Source organism: Doryrhamphus excisus, linkage group LG13 (assembly GCF_037039965.1).
Source record: "Doryrhamphus excisus strain RoL-2023G ecotype Guam linkage group LG13, RoL_Dexc_Guam_v1.1, whole genome shotgun sequence".
Classification (NCBI taxonomy): Eukaryota; Metazoa; Chordata; class Actinopteri; order Syngnathiformes; family Syngnathidae; genus Doryrhamphus; species Doryrhamphus excisus.
The window spans coordinates 14,243,469-14,264,771 of NC_136369.1; the positions used below are offsets into that span (position 1 = coordinate 14,243,469).

At 41.4% G+C, this 21,303-nt stretch overlaps 1 protein-coding gene across 1 annotated transcript in view; it reads left to right on the forward strand.

Moving 5' to 3' along the window:
* Positions 1-21,303, forward strand: part of ush2a (Usher syndrome 2A (autosomal recessive, mild)) — a 153,944-nt gene that overhangs the window by 22,053 nt on the left and 110,588 nt on the right. The window contains exons 14-28 of the mRNA XM_078795872.1: positions 4,021-4,216; positions 4,532-4,662; positions 4,824-5,031; positions 9,191-9,474; positions 9,796-10,021; positions 10,101-10,238; positions 10,332-10,512; positions 11,323-11,486; positions 11,628-11,786; positions 11,862-12,090; positions 12,188-12,311; positions 12,388-12,535; positions 14,937-15,218; positions 16,374-16,549; positions 16,834-16,981. Coding sequence (XP_078651998.1) covers positions 4,021-4,216; positions 4,532-4,662; positions 4,824-5,031; positions 9,191-9,474; positions 9,796-10,021; positions 10,101-10,238; positions 10,332-10,512; positions 11,323-11,486; positions 11,628-11,786; positions 11,862-12,090; positions 12,188-12,311; positions 12,388-12,535; positions 14,937-15,218; positions 16,374-16,549; positions 16,834-16,981 — 2,794 coding nt within the window. The remainder of the gene's footprint in view (positions 1-4,020; positions 4,217-4,531; positions 4,663-4,823; positions 5,032-9,190; positions 9,475-9,795; positions 10,022-10,100; positions 10,239-10,331; positions 10,513-11,322; positions 11,487-11,627; positions 11,787-11,861; positions 12,091-12,187; positions 12,312-12,387; positions 12,536-14,936; positions 15,219-16,373; positions 16,550-16,833; positions 16,982-21,303) is intronic.

A 21,303-nucleotide genomic window follows, 5' to 3' on the forward strand; every position in this document is an offset into this window, starting at 1 on the left:
GTGAAATTGGTCATGGCTTTTAGGATAAGATGTGTTGCCCCAGCAGATTATCGCACACACCAATGCCACCCACACACACACACACACACGCAAACAGACAGATGCTTGTGACAAGCCATCTGAATGTCCACACATCCATTAGAGCAGCCTCCTCACTCAGCAGATTTTTTTTTCAAAACAAGATGTTATCTTTTACTCAACAACATCTTTGCCTGACTGTCATTTTTGATATGCCGAGACCATCTTTTCAGATAATTAGATTTGATTGCTCTTGGTTGTATTGTTATTAAATATTATATCCAACCGGGGGGGGGGGGGGGGGGGGGTTCTACAGTATATTGTCATAGTTTTGTGAGGGGAACACAGACTACAGTTTAGTTGGGACCATCATCAAATTTTGTGTGTTTTTAGGAGTACATGAGCTTTTAACTTGGGCTAAAAATAGTATCTCTTTCTTCAGTTTCAATGAAGTTATGATTTATTTTCTTTTACTGTAAATTCGATTGTCATTTATATTTAGTCAATTATAAGTATTATTATTGCATGTTTAAAGTGTAATTTGAGTGTATGTCACATAAAATGGGGCTTACTCAATGCCTAAGGATGATTGGTAGGACCGAAAACCATATTGTTTTTTGCCGCTTATATGGTTTGCAGAAGATGGAGTGCCATCAAAACCTTTTTTTATGAGGAAGATAATGAACATGTGCACTCTTAACTCCCCAACACCAATCCCTTGACTAATTAGAAGGCTGGGAGAGAGGGAGCATAATGCAACGTTGAATAAAAAGAAAAGAAAGGGGAAAGAAATCCTCCCCCTTTTCATTTGCTATGGTAATATTTCCTGCTCACATACTCCATGTGGCTATGAGAACAAGTTGTTGAGGGACACTAGAGAGACGAGGGGGAAGTCTGTGCAAAAAGAGGGAGGTGGGAAAATGAGAGAACAGAAGGAAGGGTGGGAAGATGGAGGTACTATTAAGGTTGAAGAGACAGAAGAGACATGATAAGGGAGGGATGTATATTGGAGCGACTGGTAAACCGACTAGGCCGTCTTGCTCTTGAACTCATCCCCAGTGGATGAAAACAGAGAAGACAACAAGAGCCGTCTATTCAAAGTGCAAAGAAAGTACTTGGATTGACTTTGATATGGGAATTGTTTTAGGACACTGAGCTGCACCAACATGGGTAAAACTGAATAGATTTTGGGGGGGGTAAATGGCATGAATAATAAAAAAGAGACATGTACAGTAGACATTCAAACATTCAAATTGATGTGCAGGATGTTTCCCCCCCACTAAAGTGTATTCATGTGTGAGTGTATATGCGCATGTCCCCAGAGAATATCCTGCTGCCTTATATGATTTTGGTAATAATCACCCCCGAGGGAAGGACCTTCTCAGACAGGCAAACCTATTAGCTCTTGTTTCTTCTCAGGGAGAGACATTATATTGTTTTTTAAAATTGCAGCTGTTGTCATATGGTGGGTGCCTGAATTATGATGATGTATGCTTTTTGTCTCGGCAGTGGGGCTCGCATTGGCTCGCTTTCGTCATTTCCTCACCAACATGGAGTGAATAAATTGTACATATTATTGTATATATTATTTGACCTCAAACATTTGGAACAAGATAAGTTGGTGTTCTAGGGCGGCACGGCGGTCGAGTGGTTAGCGCGCAGACCTCACAGCTAGGAGGATCAGGGTTCGATTCCGCCTTTGGACATCTCTGTGTGGAGTTTGCATGTTCTCCCCGTGTATGTGTGGGTTTTCTCCGGGTACTCCGGTTTCCTCCCACATTCCAAAAACATGCTAGGTTAATTGGCGACTCCAAATTGTCCATAGGTATGAATGTGAGTGTGAATAGTTGTTTGTCTATATGTGCCCTGTGATTGGCTGGCGACCAGTCAGCCAGCACCCCCCTCGTAAGGAAAAAGCGGTAGAAAAGGAAGGAGGAAGTTCGTTTTCTGCAAGCTTCTGGAGTGTGTTAGTGGGAATTCTGTCCATTAGTAGGGTCTGAGGACATTGACGTTAGACCAAGTTCTTCCACTCCAAATTCGTTTAAACATAACTTTATGGCATATCCTTTGTTTACTGGGGACAGGAACAACCCTTCCATAAACTGTTGTAACAAAGTCGGAGGCTAAAATGTCTTGCTAAGATTCAATATGCAACCACAACAACACACAACTGATGAATGAATTAATCAATTATAAAATATATGCAGTACAATAAAAGGTGTGTCTCAAGTCCGTTGTCCATGTAAATCATGGTTTCCCTACTAACCAGTACTTACAACAACTCAAGTATTTTCCTCATTTCTGTTCCTCCAATTTTCCTCTACTTCCTTACTAATTTACAACATAGGAGCCAATCCCACACTACCCCCAATTTCCATCTCCTCTCTACCCCCCATACCCATGCTCTGTGTGTCATACCTAATAGGCCCAGTGCAGGTCTGCATGTGTCACATAAGGGAGGAACTCCTGTGTTTTTTAATACATTTTTAATCCTCCCCCATTTGATGCCCCCCTTGTCCACCATAATTTGTACTGACTGCTGAACAAAATCAAAGGCCGCGTACTCTCCTCTGCTGCTGCACTTTGCTACAGAAAAATGCATTTTTTATTTCATATCAGCCTCCTCCCCTCTTCCTGTCCCCCCACCCTCCAACACACACACACACCTTGCTTATTTTGACATGAAAGTGGGCCTGTGAGAGCACTGGCTGTTGCACGTCATTCCTCATTAGCTGTCTGATTTCCCTATGCCGTGTGAAAGCATCCGTTTGTGTATGGATGTACAGGCTTCCTATTATAATGTATATAATATCTCAGTGTTTGCTATTCACTTGTGTCTTTTCTTCTCACTCTCTTTGGATTTTGATTAATACAGGATCTTTTCACTTTCTTTCACCCACTCCGTCTCATTCATTGCCTTTTGTTATTTGGAATGAATTATATACATGTGGCTGTTTTTATGTATAGACCACATTTGTCAAACTCAAAACCCAAGGGCCAAATGTGGCCCACCACATCATTTGTTGTGGGCAAGTCAGGCCAATTCCACAACCATTGTTAATAAAAGTACCTCATTCGTACTCAAAGTAACAATAGTTTAACTACACACGACTACAAACGACACCACTTTAAAACTATTACAACCTGTCTGTCCAAAATAACATCTGAAAGAGGCCCAAGATGGACAACATGATCATGAAAGCATGCTGGGAGACTCATAATCCACCTATTCATCGGCTCATTACACTCAGGGATGGTTGATATAAAATATTGTAGCTTTTACTCAGAGAATGACGAAGTGGTGCTCAGTCACATTCATGTATTCACTCTCTCAGCTGCTTATCCTCACTAGGTAAACTGGAGCCTATACCAGCTGATTTTGGTTGAGAAGCAAAGTACATCCTGGCCTGGTGGCCAGCCAATCAAAGCACACTTGTAGACAACTATTCACAGTCACATTCACAATGGAGAATTTTGAATCCCTATTTTGGGAATGTGGTAGGAAACCGGGGAAAGACGTGGGAGAACATGCAAACACCACACGAAAATGGCCCAAACATAGATAGGAACACAGATTTTCCACATGTCCTAACTGTGTGGCCAACTTGCAACCTGAACGAGCGACCACACCGAAACAACCACATAGCCGTCTTTTTCTGGCTCAACCAATCACACAAACATTTTGTGTGACGAGATTAAAGTTGTGTAGTGTCAGATTTTGACATTTTCTTAAAATCTGACCATACTAAATCCTTTTTTTGAACCTGGGTAATTGGCACATGTTCTGTCAACGTCAAACAATCACTTGTGTTCTGAAAATATAAAAATTAATAATAACAATCCAAAATGTGGGTGCAAAGTTGTCAACCTGGCCGTGACCTAAAGTTGGCTTTGAGAACACACAACAAATGCCGTATTGATGTGTGTATACTTCAAGTACATGTTGATTTGATGACTAGTTAAATGCATTCATGTAATTTATTGTGTGTGTATTCTTTTCAGTGCCAACACTGTGCACCCCTCTACAACGACAAACCCTTCCGGCTAGGTGATCAGCTCCAGCCAATGAACTGCCGGCCTTGCCAGTGTCATGGACACGCCGACTCCTGTCACTATGACGCCCGGATGGATGACCAACCAACAGAACAATACCTGGGAGGAGGAGGAGTCTGTGATAACTGCATGCACAACACAACAGGTACTGTATTGTGCACCATTTAATCCAATAATTTAAATGGAATCATTTGAATATACTTAGTTTCTAATGTGAGAGTGCTTGTTGAAGCTGCGAGGGTGGCGTCCTCTCTTCAACCTGCTAACAGACTGGGATTTTGTACTTGCCAGTCAGCCCTGCGTTTTATTTCCAGCAAAAACTTTTACCACTGGCACAAATAAAGTTGAAGGCTAAATGTTTTATAGCTTGGGCGACTCTCTTAATCTAAATGCTTTTTTCTAGCTTGTCCCTTGATTTCTGGCTCTGCGTTTTTAACCATTTTCCCCCTCTCTTGATTAGGTAGGAACTGTGAGCTGTGCATAAGAGGGTTTTTCAGGTTGGAGCATTCTGATCCTGCTTCAGCTTATGTGTGCCAGCCTTGTGACTGCCACACTGCTGGAACTGTCAATGGCAGCACTGACTGTTTTCAGGTAACACCTTTATTTGACAAGTGACACCATGTAATTTCCGTGGGAAATATCAGTTAGAAATTCAAATGAGCAAATTTTACATTTAAATGTTTAATTTCAATGTTCAAATTCCCCCCCTCTTTGGGCCTTGCTGCCAACATTCCTGCGCTTCACACCTCCAGGTTGGAGGCCAATGCCAGTGCAAGGATGCTGTAAGAGGGCGCCGTTGTGCAGACTGTTCACCTGGCTGGCATAGCCTTCAAGCCTCCAATGCAGAGGGCTGCCTCCGCTGTAACTGCAGTGATTTGGGCATTGTTAGCTCCTCTGCAGGAAGTGGTCCAAGCTGCAATCAGCACTCCGGACAGTGCCAGTGTAAAGCCCACGTGACAGGTAAGGAATTTATCTGTATTCCAAAAAAATCTCCCCAATAAGAAATATTGCAAATAATAATTTTTTTAATGTCACCATCATAAGCCTTTATTAACTACAGAGTCTAACATTTTCTAATTTTTAAATGGGATACAAGTCTAAAATTAACCATATACGTAAAAAAGCAAATATTAAAACTATAAATTGCATGATTGCAGAGAGTAATTACTGCTTATACTGTACTTACACTACTGTACACTTTGCTGTTTGTGTTAAAGGGGACCTATTATGCTCATTTTCAGACACTTTGTATTGAATTGTGGGCTCCGATAGAGCAACTACACACAATAACCAGCACAGAAAACTTTCTAAATCTTCCAGAATCTGCACCTATTCCAGATGTATTTCTTTGTATTTGTACTTCTCAATAACTTGTTAATCTGGCTTACATCCACGGCCATATCAGGAAGTCCGCTCCTCTGTGACATCACAAAGGGGAGTTTTACCACGCCTTTTGAAACCCAGCGTTCAGAGCCATCCCAAACGTCTTTCAGGGCTCACTTCCAAATGCACAAACCTAATTATCTGAAACTTTGGCATCGTTTAACAACACGAGAATATAACATTTATAGGTCAGAAAAGTGGAAAAAGCATAGTAGGTCCCCTTTAAGTTCTTCACACCTTCAGACGTGTGTTTTAACAGAACATTTTCTCACAGTTTTTTTGTATAATTACCAAGTAATGAAATGTCAATACATCAACTCAACCACGCATTGCTGAAAGTAGATAAAATGTGTGCGCTCTCAAAATAGGCATCTGCATACACCCCTTTCATAAACACATGCATCCATACCCCAAAGTGTTATGCCAGCCAAAATAAACAGGCTTTTCTGCTGGCGGTGCTTCCAGCCGTTGTGCGTCTCTTTGTGATAAATGGTTTCACTCGCTCCCCTGTGTGTCTTTGAAGAGCGAGCTCGTATGAAATGCAAAACCAACCAACGCTCCTCAACTCAACGCATCGTGGTTATTGCTAAGCCTTGCTATCAAGGGCCCCTCGTTTGTGTGTGTGTGTGTGTGTGTGTGTGTGTGTGTGCACGTGCGTGTGCAGACGTGTTAATGTGTGTAATGTCCGTTAAAGTATATGTGAAAGGGATGGCCTGTGTGTATGTGTATCCAAGAGTTTCTTGTGCGCGTGCCTGTGTGTGTGTGTGTGTATTTCATGATGGACTAAGCTGCCATTTAATTCTCTAATTCATTGCCAAGTTGATTAAAACAAACTGCTGCTGCCCCTTGTATTTCTCTCCCCCTCTCCCTCTTACAAGACCTCGCCTTTGCTTTCTTCTGTCCTTGTTTGTTTGCTCGCTCCCACAGGTATTTTTCCGAAATGAGATTTGATTATGGCAATTTATTACCGCCAAGCTGATACTTTGAGCAGAGCGATGGCAGGCATGCTTCAGAGGGAGGCCACTGGAATGTGTGCACATGGGCATGCACACAGACGCACACACACACACACACACACACACACACACTTGGAGCAAGGTGCCAGGGTGCAGAGTGTACATAATAGTGTTTGAAATGGTGATGCATGAGCCTGTTAACCAGCTGGCTACTGATAAAAGGGCTGGGTCATGTCATGTAAGCACACACACACATATTCACACAAAACTCAAAATGATTTCCTTTATTTCCCGATCTTCTTTTATATGATTTACTTACAGTGTACTCCACCATCTTTGTCCTTTTACTTTTGTTTATTTGCCCTCTTTGGAAAAATGCCTCAAAAAGCAAAACCAGGTTCCATTGATTCCAACCTAATGGCTTGATGATGTAAGTTTATATCGTCTTTAATTCTGTAATTATAATGTAATTTGTACAGTAGGTACAGTAGGTACAGTACTATATATCACAATCAATTCCTCTACATTACCACACATACCCGTTGTCGCAAATGTTTACCGTGCCTGCCCTCCTCTGAAATATGATCTATGGAGAGAAATACTCATATCTATAAATTCATTAAAGTGGCAGCACTGGGGGTAATGCCAAGTGTCTGCCACACACTTAGCAGAACAGGACACACGCACACACACGCACACTGCTCTGTGCAATAGCACCGACTTATGCTCACACATTCATACCCGCCACATATGAACACGGGCTCTTTCATAAACGGCTGTGGGGACTGTGTTGCCCCCAGGCATCCATTTAGGGACAGATTGCCTGTCATGGAATACGTATGGCATATTCAAATGAGTCCTGCTCACTCACTGACACATATAACACCCTAACTAGCCCAGTAGTACTGCTACTATAACCTCCGGTATGAGCTGTCGATACAATTTGAATGTCTTAAGGACGCAAAGATAAAGGTGTGTTCAACTATACATGTTACGTATATCGTTTATGATGTATGTCTTGCAGGTTGCCAATTTTCACTGTCCAATGGAAAGCATGTATCGTTAAATCCATTTGATTGAATATTCTGCTTTTTGAATATTCTCTTTTGATATCCAATTACAGTCATGTGTGTACATGGAATTCTTGCAATAATTGCATTGTGGTATTACAATATTTTCACATGATTGTAAATTACACGTGTGCCGCCCCCTATGGGTTGTACTCAAAATGCTTTGGAAGACAGCCTGCTATAGAACGAATACATAGATTCTCAATGTTTATAGTCATACAGGGCTCCAGACTGCAACTAAATGGTTCCGTTTTGTGACTAAAATATGAGAGTAAAGTAAAATTTTCATCTCCTCAAGCAAGTGCGACCAGATACAAGTACAGCTGTTGACTTTGTCCCTTAATACTGTGAGAATGAAAAATAATCTGTAAAATGTAGAGCCAAAATAGCTAGATTTATCCGTCTTGCAACTGGTCAGTGGACAGCTGGGATAGGCTCCAGCACCCCCGTTACCCTAGTGAGGATAAGCGGTATAGAAAATGAATGGATGATCACAAAACAGCATAAAGACAATGAGCACACTGTATGAGTGCACGTGCTTTGTAATTAAAGTACAATTGAAATGTAGCCAGTCCCATAAAACACAAATAGCTCACTTCTCCTTTCTTTTTGTCAAAGTAGCGTTGATAGTACTGGAAAGTTGGAGACACCTGCATGATAATAAAGCTGAACACTCAATTTTTGTACTGTCCTGTCTAAGTAGGTTTGGTTTGCCAACCAACATTTACTCCTAAAGAGCAAGAAAGGAGACAAACCCTAAAGGAGAAGAAGGTGGCCCGATGTGTGTGCAAAGGTTGCTATATTGGAGTTAACCATATTTATCAGTAATACAGTGACAATGAGAGGAAATGTGAAAGGAAATTAACTTGCAAGTCGATTTCAGTGTGCATTCCTAAATTTTAGGATTTAATTTAAATGTATAAAGTTTTAAGTTATGGACCACTGTGCTCCATGGAGTCATTTGTCATTAGACAAATGCTCCATGACATATAGGCAATCAGTTGCTAAGTCCCGCCTGCCCCCCTGCAAAGACATTTGACTTGATGAAGGACATGTTCGCCAACCAATCTTGCTCAAATGGTATAGAAGCATGCTTGTCCGTCAAATTTCATAGTGACTCCTAAACACCCGAGTACGTTGAACTGTGTGACAAAGTAGAAGCCACTCTGATTTATGTGGTCAAACTTTGATTGACAACGCAACCATGTACCAAGTATTTGGTGCACTTAATTTGAAGAGAATACCACTTTAATGACCTCTAAAAATCAACTGATATTTTTATTATAAAGACAGATGCAATATTGCCACTTGCGACATCAAAAGGATGTCACCCCCTCTTTTTGCTGGTAGTCATTGGTAATTGAGAATATTTTTAGGTTCTTCCATCCGTCTCTGTGTTCCTCCTCCATTACCTTGCCTCCCCCCCTCCTACCTTCCGTTCTATAGTTACTTAATTTATTTATTTTCCTGCTCAGTGAAATTAAGTGTTTGGCCTTAGGTGAGTGATCCATCATATGTAGAGGGCCTGGCCCTAATGATGGCAGTTTTATACACTCAACCACCATTTCTCTTGCTCTCATACACACAAGGAGTTCAAAACAGAGAGCCCCTTGACACTCTTTTCCCTACTTAGAATCTATAATAATGTACATTTCCTCACATTTAGCCCTGTTATGTATCACATTGCTTTTTCCTCTTCTCTTATCACAGGTCTGTCTTGCGATCGTTGTGAATTCGGTTATTGGAATCTGTCCCACCCAGACGGCTGCATCCCATGCGACTGCGACCCCGTGGGATCAGTCAGCCCATTCTGTGAGCCTGAGGGGGGGCAGTGTGAGTGTAAGGCTGGAGTTGGGGGCCAGCGCTGTGATTCCTGTGGCCGGGGTTTGTCTGGTTTACGGCTGGATGGAACTTGCACCCCCTGCAATTGCTCAAAAGAGGGGACTGTACCCGAGACAGACTGCAATCGTCACACGGGTCAATGTGTGTGCAAGGCAAGTTAACACGATTGTTATTAAGGACGTTGATATTCAAACATTGTGAACTGAAGTGAAGTTTCATCTTGAGAAATACGAGAAATATGAAATACGAGACACAAAATGCTTTTGCTTACAGCTGGATTTATTAGGTCTCAGTTGGTATTTAATCAGCCACAACATGACAAACGGCTTGAAAGAGCTTCACAGTCAGCAGGATAGCAGATAAGACAATAAACAGGCTTATCATTGTGTTATGGGTGCCACAGTTTGACACGTCGCTACCATGTTTGCATTGGATTCCATCTTTCTTCTTGGTTCTCTTCTTTTATTCTTTAGGAACATGTGGAAGGCCGTCTCTGTGACTCTTGTCGTCGTGGTTACCACACTTTGGAGCTCAGAAACTCCCTAGGCTGTCTGCCGTGCGTGTGTGACATCAGCGGCACTACGCCGGATGGTGTATGTGATAAGTGGACAGGACAGTGCCCGTGCAGAGATGGAGTCCAGGGGGTGCGGTGCACCAACTGTGCCCCCAACTACTATAACGCAACTTCAGATGCACAAAGTAAGAAAAATGGATCTGCTTCCAGAATTGGATAATTACCTTTTTCCATTTAACAGTATGCTGTTGTGTTCTGTATCAGAAAGATCATTCGATGGCTGTGTTCCATGTACATGTGACCCAAGAGGAACAGTGGCGGGGTCAGTGTGTGACAGCACTACAGGCCAATGTGTGTGTACACCAGCACGCTACGGAAAAGACTGTACCACATGCCGGCCTGGTGGGTGTGTTTGGGATAAAGCACAGAAGACCAAATGGCTGCAGCTGTATGTTTGATTTAAACCATTCTTAATTGTTTTATGTCTCTTTTCAGGTTTTTACCTTTCTGCAGATCTGAGAATATGTGTGGAGTGTGACTGCCATCCCATGGGGGCCATGCAGCGTAAGTGTGAAAGCCAGACTGGCCAGTGTGTGTGTGCCCATCCTTCGGTGGGAGGACGAAGATGCAACCACTGTCGGGAGACCTTTTTTGGATTCAACCCTGGCTTGGGCAGGTAGATTAAAAAACACATTCTTATTTTGGGTTTTCAGACTGACTGATTGCTGATATGGTAAAATACGTGAAGTATAATGTTCTCTCTGATGGTGGGCTGTTTATACGTGAGTGTGAACAAACCACTTTCAACTAGCAAATTTGTATGTGTATATGAGTGACAAAGTGTGAGGTAGTTGGCCCAGTGATCGCCCACTGCCTTCCCGAGTGAGACTAACACCACGCTGGTGACCTAGACACGTATTATATACTGTCAGTTGCACATGCACACAGTTTTTATGAAACCACTTTCACAGCTACAGGAGGTGGTTAAAGTAAAGACCTAACACTTTTCACTCACTTTCAGTACATACGTAGCTGGTCTATCAAATACACAGTGGCATGATTTCTTTCTTCTTTTGCATGTTTGCTACTTAAATGTTTCACATCATCAAACACATTTAAATATCATTTTAAAAACATGTTTAAATTCCAAACCTACATGGCCTTGTGTGAAAAAGTGATTGCCCTTGCCCCCTAAACCTAATAACTGGTTGGGTCACCTCTTAGAAGCAACAACTGCAATCAAGTGGCTGCAATAACTTGCAATGAGTTTCTTTTTAATTATATTATCTTTATAAATCAGCCACATGAACTGAGCATGAATTGCATTTTTAAGGTCATACCACAGCTTCTCAATAGGATTCAGGTCAGGACCTTGACTATACCACTCCAATAATAATGTAATAATATTCATGTGTTGACCCCCCTTCCCTCCCTACAACAAGTTTTATTGCCATTGTTTTCACCCTTCTCCTCATTGCTTGTTCAGATGCCAACCATGTGCATGTGACCCGGCGGGCAGTGTCAGTGGTTCTTGTAACCCAGACTCAGGAGTGTGTGAGTGTAAGCTGCTGGTTACTGGGGATAAATGTGATGCATGTCAACAGGGAGCAAGCCATTTGCATACAGAGAATATCTATGGCTGCAGTAAAGGTTTGCTTTCTATAGCACACACACACATACACTGTCCATACACACACACACACACACAGATTTCAGACTCAGTTTGTCACATTCACTGGTTGTTCTCTTGTCTATTAAATTTGATCTCATGCTCTTTTTGTGTCCTTGCAGCTCCCTCTCAACAACCTGCCCCAGTAGCTTTGGCGCTCAGCTATTCTTCCATTAATCTGACTTGGCATCAGCCTGACTCCCCAAACTCAAACATACTCAACTACACTCTCATCAGGAATGGACAACCTGTGCACAGAATCCAGCGTAGCTATCCTTTCAGTAAGTCTACAAAGTCTTTTTTTTTACTCTCATCAAGATGAGTATTCTTGCTAATTTCTCTTGCTGTCTTTTTAGGGCCTGAATTATTCACAGATATCCATCTGTCTCCATACACAAACTATTCTTACTGGCTGATTACAACTAATGTCGCTGGTGTGACAACTAGTGCAACTGCTTCCTGCCAAACTTTAGCCGCACCACCTGAACAGGGCCAGCTACAGTTAAGCCTCGTTGGGCAACCTGGTCCAACCACCGCCAACTTCAACTGGAGTGTACCATCTAATGATACGGGGCCAGTGGAGAGGTAAGGAGGCATATCAATTTCTTCTGAGTTTCTGTAGGGGAACTTCATGAAAGTGTGTCATGAAATACGAAGGGAACGTTGTTTTTGTCTCCCACAGGTTTGTGTTGTCCTCCACAGAATCTTCTCGTGAAGCAGAGTCTGTCATCCACTACACAGGTTTATCTACTGAGGCAGTGGCAAGTGGCCTGAAGGCCTTCACCCAATACACTGTCACACTGCAGGTAGGCCAGAGAACGGCTGTTAAAAATATATATCGCAGTTTAGCACAAAATGAAATGTTTCTTCCTCTCTTAAAAGGCATGCTCATCTGGAGGCTGCACCTCCACTTTACCTTTGTCACTGCTGACAGCTGCTACCCCCCCACAAAACCAATCCCCTCCCAAGGTCACCGCCACTGGACCCCACACCCTGTTTGCGTCATGGGAGCCTCCCGCTCAGCCAAACGGTGGGTCATTTTGCGCTAAACTACACAACTATAAAGTTTCACGACTGCCACTTGTACAGTTGTGATGCTATCTCTGTGATGAAGTCTGTCCATAAACACACAGGCACATTTTAAGTACTTCATCATTAAGGTAGGGACTAGGGATGGACATAATCAATCATTTGAAATAATAAGTATCTCACAAAAATGAATTCACCCCTCACATTTCAGCAACCATTTTTATTATAGTGCATCTTCTCAAAGGACAAAACTATAGAAATGAAACCAGCGTACAACCAGTATAGCATAGATTTACTATCCACTGACAGTACCTTAACACACAGCCGGTATTGTTTAAATAACACTTGAGTTGCAAGGTAATTGTCTTGCCTACACGCAAGCACAATGATGGCATCGCTGTAATCTGGAGCCGCACTAGTGCTGCCGACATGGGGGAACTGCGGTTAATTGAGCAAAACATGAATTCCAACATGTACTGTGACAATCTGAAGCAGAGCCTGACCGCTAACTTTATCGAGATACTGTTCATCTACCATTCATATCAAAAAGGTTATATTGCATAGTTTCTTTGTCTTGAAGCAATGAAGGCGTTATGAATTTCATTACTTAGCATCACTTAATCGAATTTGGGGCTCATGGCTGTGTGGCCTGCTTCCAAACCACTCGTGCACTGTGCAGCCAGGAGCATTTTTAACAAGAACAAAAAAAAAATGTGATTTAAATGTTGCTTTACCATATAAACCCACTACGGAAACTGCTTGATGCTTGAAGTGATTGGAGTGTGGTTCACCAGGTTCCTAGTTCACTACCAGTGCAGTACAGGGGAACCGTCCCAGTTAGTGTACAAATATGGCACACGTGTGGCGTTGTTAATTCACTGCCCGAGTCCAAATTTGCTCTTAATGGTAAAAGTAACCTGAAATATTCATTTATCCCGTCCATTCATCATTTAAACTGAGTAAATTGATATACAATATTTCTTATGGGAAAAATAGATTCTGTTAATGTACATTTTGGTGAGAGTAGGACAAATTAATGATGCTAAGCAAGGTTCCAGTATATTTATCTTGGTATATTGCAGGCTACCCACCACACACTGAAGCAAACCTGTCTAATAGCATGACGTGCAGTTTTATGTCACTCAAGAATTGTTACGTACTACATGAAGCACCCTCCTTTCACAGCCACACACACAGAAGTGGAAGTGCCTTTGCTAAATCCAAAAGGCTTTGTCATGGCTCTAAGGCTCAAGTCAGGTTTCTCACACCGTTTGTGCCTGTGTGTTTTCTGCCAAAATGTTAATCTCTGTCATATAGCACATAAAGTAACATGGACTCTCCCTGCCTTCATTGTAGCTGTCATCAGCTCAGCTTTTAAAGACAGAAAGAGCAAAGATGAACTTAGTACCAGACGCAACAGTGCCAGTTATTATCCATCGCTTTCCCTCTATTGTGGCCTTTGACTATCCTTAAAAACACATGAGCATTTGTTTAAAAAAGTCTCGGCAAATGCAATGAGTATCAAGTAGGACTTCATAATAAAATTCATCCTTTTATTCCTTTTAATAAGTATGCTGAATTGGCAATAGAGCAAGGGAAATTTTGTGGTCCATTCAGAAAATGTAATCTAAATATACACTATTTGGAAAGAGTGGTTGGACTAATGAGTATTATTACCCCGGGAGTCATTATCTAGCAGCTTGGTCGTGTGTCAGTGAGTGCAGTGGGTGTTAGACGTAGCAGCATACAGCCCTGGCCAAAAGGGAAAAATGCATTCTGTCAGGGATGGTTAAGTATTCAGCAATAAAGTGTCTAGACAGGTTCAGGGTGCGCTGCAGTTATCCACAGGCTGCTTTTGAAGAGAAATAAAGTTCACGTTCATGCAACGTTACTCCCAACATGCTCCCCACCTACTTCACATCTGGCCTGGATTGTTAAAGACTGGTTACAGCTTTAAGCCAGGTCTGACATCAGTATAGGTTCCAACTGGTCACAGCACACGGCAGCACCTGAATCTTTAGGAAGTGAACATTTGATATACATATACCAATTATAGGATACATAACTTCATTGTCATGGGTTATGCTTCCATTGCCATACAACAAAACTAAGCATTATCTTTATTTATACAGTATTTTCATATATACTTAATGCTTAGATTGTGGTAATAAAGTTGTGTGTGAGTTTTACTAACAATTGGAGGATGTCCAGTTGGATAGATTGTGGTCATTTATGACCATGCATTTGTATTTGGATGCAGGTGCCAGTATTGTGCATGTATCGGTAGGTTCCTTGAGGACATGAAGAAACCAGAAAGTATTCCTGTGACTATAGTCACAGCTACTACACGATGTGTCATTTTTAATATACTACACATAACTTTTTAACTGCTTTTCCTGCAGGAGTTATCACAAGGTATGAGGTCTTTTTACGGGGTCCGGTGGAGTCACGAAACCTGTCAAGTCTGTCTGGAGAAAAAAGAGTCTTTGTCAGCACGGGGTGGTTTGATCCAAGCATCCCCTCGCAAGCAAAGCTCAACAATAGCATCAGAGCCTCCCCCCCTGAGAGCAGCACTATTGTGGCAAGTCTGCAGGCCTTTTCCAGCTATCAGATGAGAGTCGTTAGTGTCAATATGGCAGGGAGTGTCTCATCAGGGTGGACTACCGCACGAACAATGGAAGGAGGTTTGTACAGCTTATCCTTAACCCTGTGCATCTTTCTTTATCATTCCAAAAACATGCATGTTAGGTTACAATGTGACAAGAAGAGTCTAGTTGCCTCTATTCAACTTTGGCGGATTATCATGACCTGGATGACTGAGGCAGCACAGACAAATAAAACCTTTTAGCCCTTTTTAGCCCTATTTTATGCTTTTAGTTTTTAGCTTTTAACTCCAGTATTTTCTCAGGGGGGGTCCTCCACACTGGGGGCTGTGTCGGGTCTGCTGAGGGGGTGCCATCCTTGGGTACCTTCGACCCGGCCGGCTGGGGGTTCCTCCCTTTATTGTGGGGGTCCGCACGTCTGTCGGAATCGGGGGGCCCGGGTGCTGGTCCCCCGATGGCACGACCTGCGGCTCCTCCCAGTGTGGATGGCCCCAAAGGTGGCGTTTCCTTGATCCTCAGTGCCATGCCATGTCTCCCTACTGTGTGTGATTTTGTGTGTGTGTGGGTGTCTAGTATGGAGGTTGGGAGGGAGGGGCTTTCTTTTGTTTCTTTGTTTTTCCTTTTAATTGTGGTAATTGTTTTTAATTCTGTAAAGCACTTTCTGTTGCATGTCTTTGCAGGAAAAGTGCTGTACAAATAAAGTTGATTTGATTTTTTGATTTGATATTATGACTTTTTTAAACTTAGTGTAGTGTGTTATCTATCTTCCAGTAATTATGTCATACAACATTTTGAATCCAACAAACCTGTAATAAAATGAAACATTTCTGAAAAATGTCCCACCTTTTGACAATGGAATAAAATGTGATTTTTATTTAAAAGTAACACAACAGACTGTTAGACATAATGTGAGCAGGAACGGGGGAAATGAGGGAGGAAATGAAGTACGTGTGTGTGCTTTCTTAGAGGGGACTCATTAGGGTATTTGAATTTCAAAGAGATGATATGGCTCATTAAGACTAAGCGATTGCCCCCAACATCACTCTAAGCTATGTGTCTGGGTAATAAGCATAGGATAACATCATTTAAAATGTGTGAGTGTGTGTCATTGATTATGTGCAGACATGTGTATACATGCTGTGCTAGAAAACATAATAGTCTATTTTACACCCAGATGCCATCAGTGGTAAAGTCCAATATGTTTTTATCTAATCTTTTTTATTTTATTTGTTTTAGTTCCAGAGTTAATGCCTCCCCCAGAAGTGTCTGCCCTGACTTCCACCAGTCTTCAGGTCACTTGGTGTACTACTGAACGTGACGGGGTCATTGCCAGAGGGCAGGTCACTGAATTTCGTGTCAATTTGCTGACTGAACAAACCAACAACACCTATGCTCCCCCTGTCTTCAGTCAGGTTAGTGTCCATCCATCCCTTTTTTATGTTGTTTATGCTCATTATGGTCGCAGGTACATGGAGCCTATCCCAAATGTCTTAGGACGAGAGGCGGGGTACACCCTGGACTGGTCGCCAGCCAATCACAGGGCACATATAGACAAACAACCATGCATAGTCACATTCATTAACCTAACATGTTTTTGGAATGCGGAAGGAAACCGGAGTGTTAGTGTTGAATGTTATCATTATAAAAGAAACACACAGTTCATGTGACTCATATTATTTTAATATCTCTTTCTTAGATTCTGCAGCATTTTGGACCCTCTGACCAACCTGTTTATATAGTGAAAGGGTTGAAGCCTTACCACCTGTACAACTTCACTGTGACACTCTGCACAAAGAATGGCTGCATTACAAGTTTAAAAAGCTCGGGTCGGACTCTATCTGCAGGTAATACCAACATTTTTATTTGGTTGATGTTTTCATTTTAAAAAGTTACATTATGTGGACAAACACTTAATAATTACAACTACCTGTGAAAATGGAAGAAATTGTGATGTGTCACTTTCCAAATCTATCCATCCATTTCCTCTCCTGGAGTTTAACATGCGATACATGCTGACCAACTTTTACTCACATCTCATCATTTTTGGATGATTTTCTCTGTACTACACATACGGTATGTTATAAACACTGTACCTGTACATGTATACAGTATATTAAGTAGGGATGTCATGAGACACCCACAACTCATGAGACGACACGATGCAACAGGGTCCTCAAGATGAGATTTTGACATAAATTTTAAGAAAATACAATGAAAAAAACAATTGTTTCATTTTACCGAGTCACAAAACCAGTAAAGTGCATTTATTCTCCCACAAATTGATGCTAAATGATATCATGGTTGTCATTGTTAGATTGTTATAAATAAATATAATAATAATAGTTCAAATAATCAGAATAAATAATAATAATGCAATATATTTTTTAAATATATAATCTTTCACTATTGTAACGTCGAGCAATTGACGTTTGCGACATGTATTTTCTCACAAGCAATCTGTATTGTCTGTCAAATGTTTGCTGCATTTCTTGAAATGCTGGCTTTTCGACAGTATTTATGAGCAGCATTTCTTTTACAATGTGAACAATTTATCTGTGAACGTACACCATTTTACGCCACCGAACTTTGTCCACCAAACGTCTCAGTGAGTGTTGCCTGTCAGAACCAAGGCTCTGAATCTTGTACAGTTTTTTTCTCAGATGGGGAAAATGGGTTTGGGTGGATACGTTTGACGTGGGCAAGTTCGTTTTGGTGCCTTTCATGTTCATGTCTGCATGTGTGGTTCATGTTGATGGACTCATCTTGCTTATTAATGTTTCCAAATGGGGGCTGTGCCATTTGGTTTTGTCAGCAAGTAGCATTTTGTTGTTGTCGATTACATGCTTTTTGTATGAAGTTAAATACCTAACCTACAGTATGTGTCGTTCACTCAACTGAATGAAGCTGATGAAACACAGGCAGTCTGGGTGGTAAACAGTGTACAAACACGCATACAGAATCATTTTTAAACATTTTTTAAAATTAATTGCCATTATGTTCTCTGTGTTTTCTAATAGTCTGTCTTTTTTTGTATTTGCCTAAAATCCATTTCAGTCTTGTTTAGTTTAGAAAAAAAATAGAACATGACAGCAGAGAAACATGAATCATTCTTCACACTTGATCCTTCTACATACTTTTCCATCTGTTCACTTGAGATTGTATTTTATTCTTACAGCTCTTTTTTTTCTTGTTTTGTTTATGGTTTTAGGTGCACATACAATGGGTGGTTGATAGGGAAAAGACAGCTTTTCATCTTTAAATACTTGCTCAGGGATTTCATCTTTTGAACGTAGTCTTAACAGCTACATCTGTCGACATAGCGACTGTTTTCATTGCGTTCGATTCTTAAAAAGTCCTTCTTGTGCTTACGGTGATGAATGATCCCCCATATTGTAATCGGTGGACTTTTTAAATGTATTTTTAATGGCTACATCTGTTGACACAGCCACAATGTTTGTTTTAAGTGATTCCAAAGACTTCTCTTGACTGTAATACAGTACAATACAATATGGCTTATTGTACCCAGTTGACTTTTTGAATGTATTTTTAACAGCCACATCTGTTGCCACCATTGTGTTTCATCCAACGCCAAAGATGTCCCTTGTTTCAACTCTAAGAAATGATAGCAACATATGCCGTTTGGCAAGGTTTTTTATTTAGTTATTTATTTTTTCATCTCACAACAATTTGCATAGCATTTATTTGACTATTTTTCACTCGTTTCTAAGTAGCTTAAAACTGCAATCATCACCAGAAATGCAACATTATATATTTTTTATGTTATGTAAGTATTGAGATGATGCTATTTTTTGCTTAAGTTCTAAAAGTAATGCACTGTTGTTGTATGTGTTTGTCGTGCCTGTGCGCTAATGTTTACATTCCAGTTTATACACTGAGCATGCTTTTTTTCACAGAATTATACATTAATTTGTATTAGTTTAGTGAAATAAGTACAGTATTTGATCCCCTACTATCCAGCTAGAATTCTGTCCCCCACACACCGTTTCACGTACCAATGAAGCACACAACTTAGTCCTGTCCCTTCAGCAGGACCACAGTTGGGAATGATAATTGGAAGAAGTACAAGATCAGTCAACCACCATCACTCTATTAGTTGGAATGATTGTGAGAAAAGTGAGCCCAGAATTACAAGGCAGGAGCTTGTAAGGGATCTCAAGGGTCCTGGTACCAAAGTCGCCAAGAAAAACTGGTAAGCCACTGTAATAGATTGAGATCCTGCAGTGCCAGACGGCACATGTACAGACTGGTCTCACGTTTGCCAAAGAACACCTGGATGATTCCAGAAAGGTTTGGGAGAATGAGATGTGGTCAGATAAAACCACAATTGAGCTGTTAGGCATCAACTTGACTCTACGTATGTTTGTAGGCAGGAAATGCTGGATGTGACCCCATGTTGAACATTCTGCAAAGTTTTAGTTAAGTAAAACAAATTTAAATGCTTAGCATGTTGGCCACACAGTCAGGAGATTTGGGGTTCGAATCTTCATTGGGTATCTCTGTGGGGGGGTTTACATGTTCTCCCCTTGAGTGCATGGTTTTTCCTCCGAGTACTCTGGTTTCCTCCCAAATTCCAAAAAACATGCATAGGTATGATTGTTAGTCTACAGTACTTGTGCCCTGTAATTGGCTGGCGACTGGTGCAGACCCCACCCCTCGCCCGAAGTCAGCTGGGATAGGCTTCAGCACACCCGCCACCCGAGTGCGGATGATGAAACTGTCTGTAGAAATAGCACAAACCACATTAAGTGGTACGTTAAGTGGTCAGCCCAGTAAGGTGCACTTGAGTATGTTACTGATGTACTAATAAATCTAGCATACATACAAGCGGGCCATTAGAGCACTGCTACCATCTGTTGTAAGTGAGCAGGCAGCATCTGCAAAATCAGCGGAGCTACACCGAAGCACATGACCAAACATTAGTGTGCACGCGGAGAACAGATGCAAACTGTCCATATGTGTTGAAGCATTTGCAATTGTTTCCATGTGTGCGTCTCCCCAGAAAGCTATCGATCACGACGTAAAGTGAGTGGCTAATCAGGGGCTGATGGTGATGTTTTATGTATTCTACATCCATAAAGACTTGTTCTACAAGACACACACACAGGACTTGCACACACACACACACGCACACACTCACACTAGCACCACTCAACAGAACAGGGACTTTATTGATTTACGCATAATTGGCCGAAGGCCGTTCTTGAGAGGAAAAATATGCATGGCAAGAAATGGCCATGTCAATAAGTTGTGTGCTTGTGTGCGTGCTGTAACTGTACACTTAAGAGCCTGTTAGGACATGTCAGGTGCTGCAAAACCAGAAAACTCCAATGTGCACTTTGGCTCGCGGGAGACGCTATGTGATTTAGCTGCTTCATTACAATCTCGGCAGCTAAAATTAACCTTTCTGCTGGACTGTTAACCTTGTGAGTGTATGGATGTGTGTTTGAGCACACACTGGTAAGGTAACTGGACGTGCCATTGTATGAAACACACTTGAGTGAATTAACAAGCACAACACCCGACGGCAGCACGTAACCCCTCAGGAAAAGCTCAGGTCTGATTGAAAAGTCACACGGGTGATCAATTAATCACGTTTCAAAGCATATTTTATGTACAGTGTCTTCATGTGTTCTTTTAACATGGAGCTATTTTTGGGGGTCAGAATTTTCTATAATTAGTTTTCTATAATTTGAAGATGACGTAAGCCTCAAATTATAAAAAAAAAATTTTTTCTTAAACTTTCCACCTCGTGGTGTAACTATAGTTCATGATCATGTCTAATCTTGTGATGTCTCCAATACTTCAAAACTACGACTAATCATTTAAATACTACGGGAGCTCTCAATGAGTTTGTCAAACATTGGAAATCACAGGAGTTCATTAAGAAATATAACAATTTGACTCATGGTGTCATCTTACAAATAACGCTAAAATCATCACACAGCAAATTAATACTCAACTAATAATATGGGCTACAAGACGAGTACTAAATACAAGTCATCGGCCAATGGCAGCCATGCCTGGTGGGCCACCACAGGAAGCTCATAAGTGCCTCTGACGTCACCATATGAACTTTGTAGTAAAATGTGACCTACTGATCCTACTTAAGTAAATGTTACTAAAGTATCATTATTGAAATGTACAT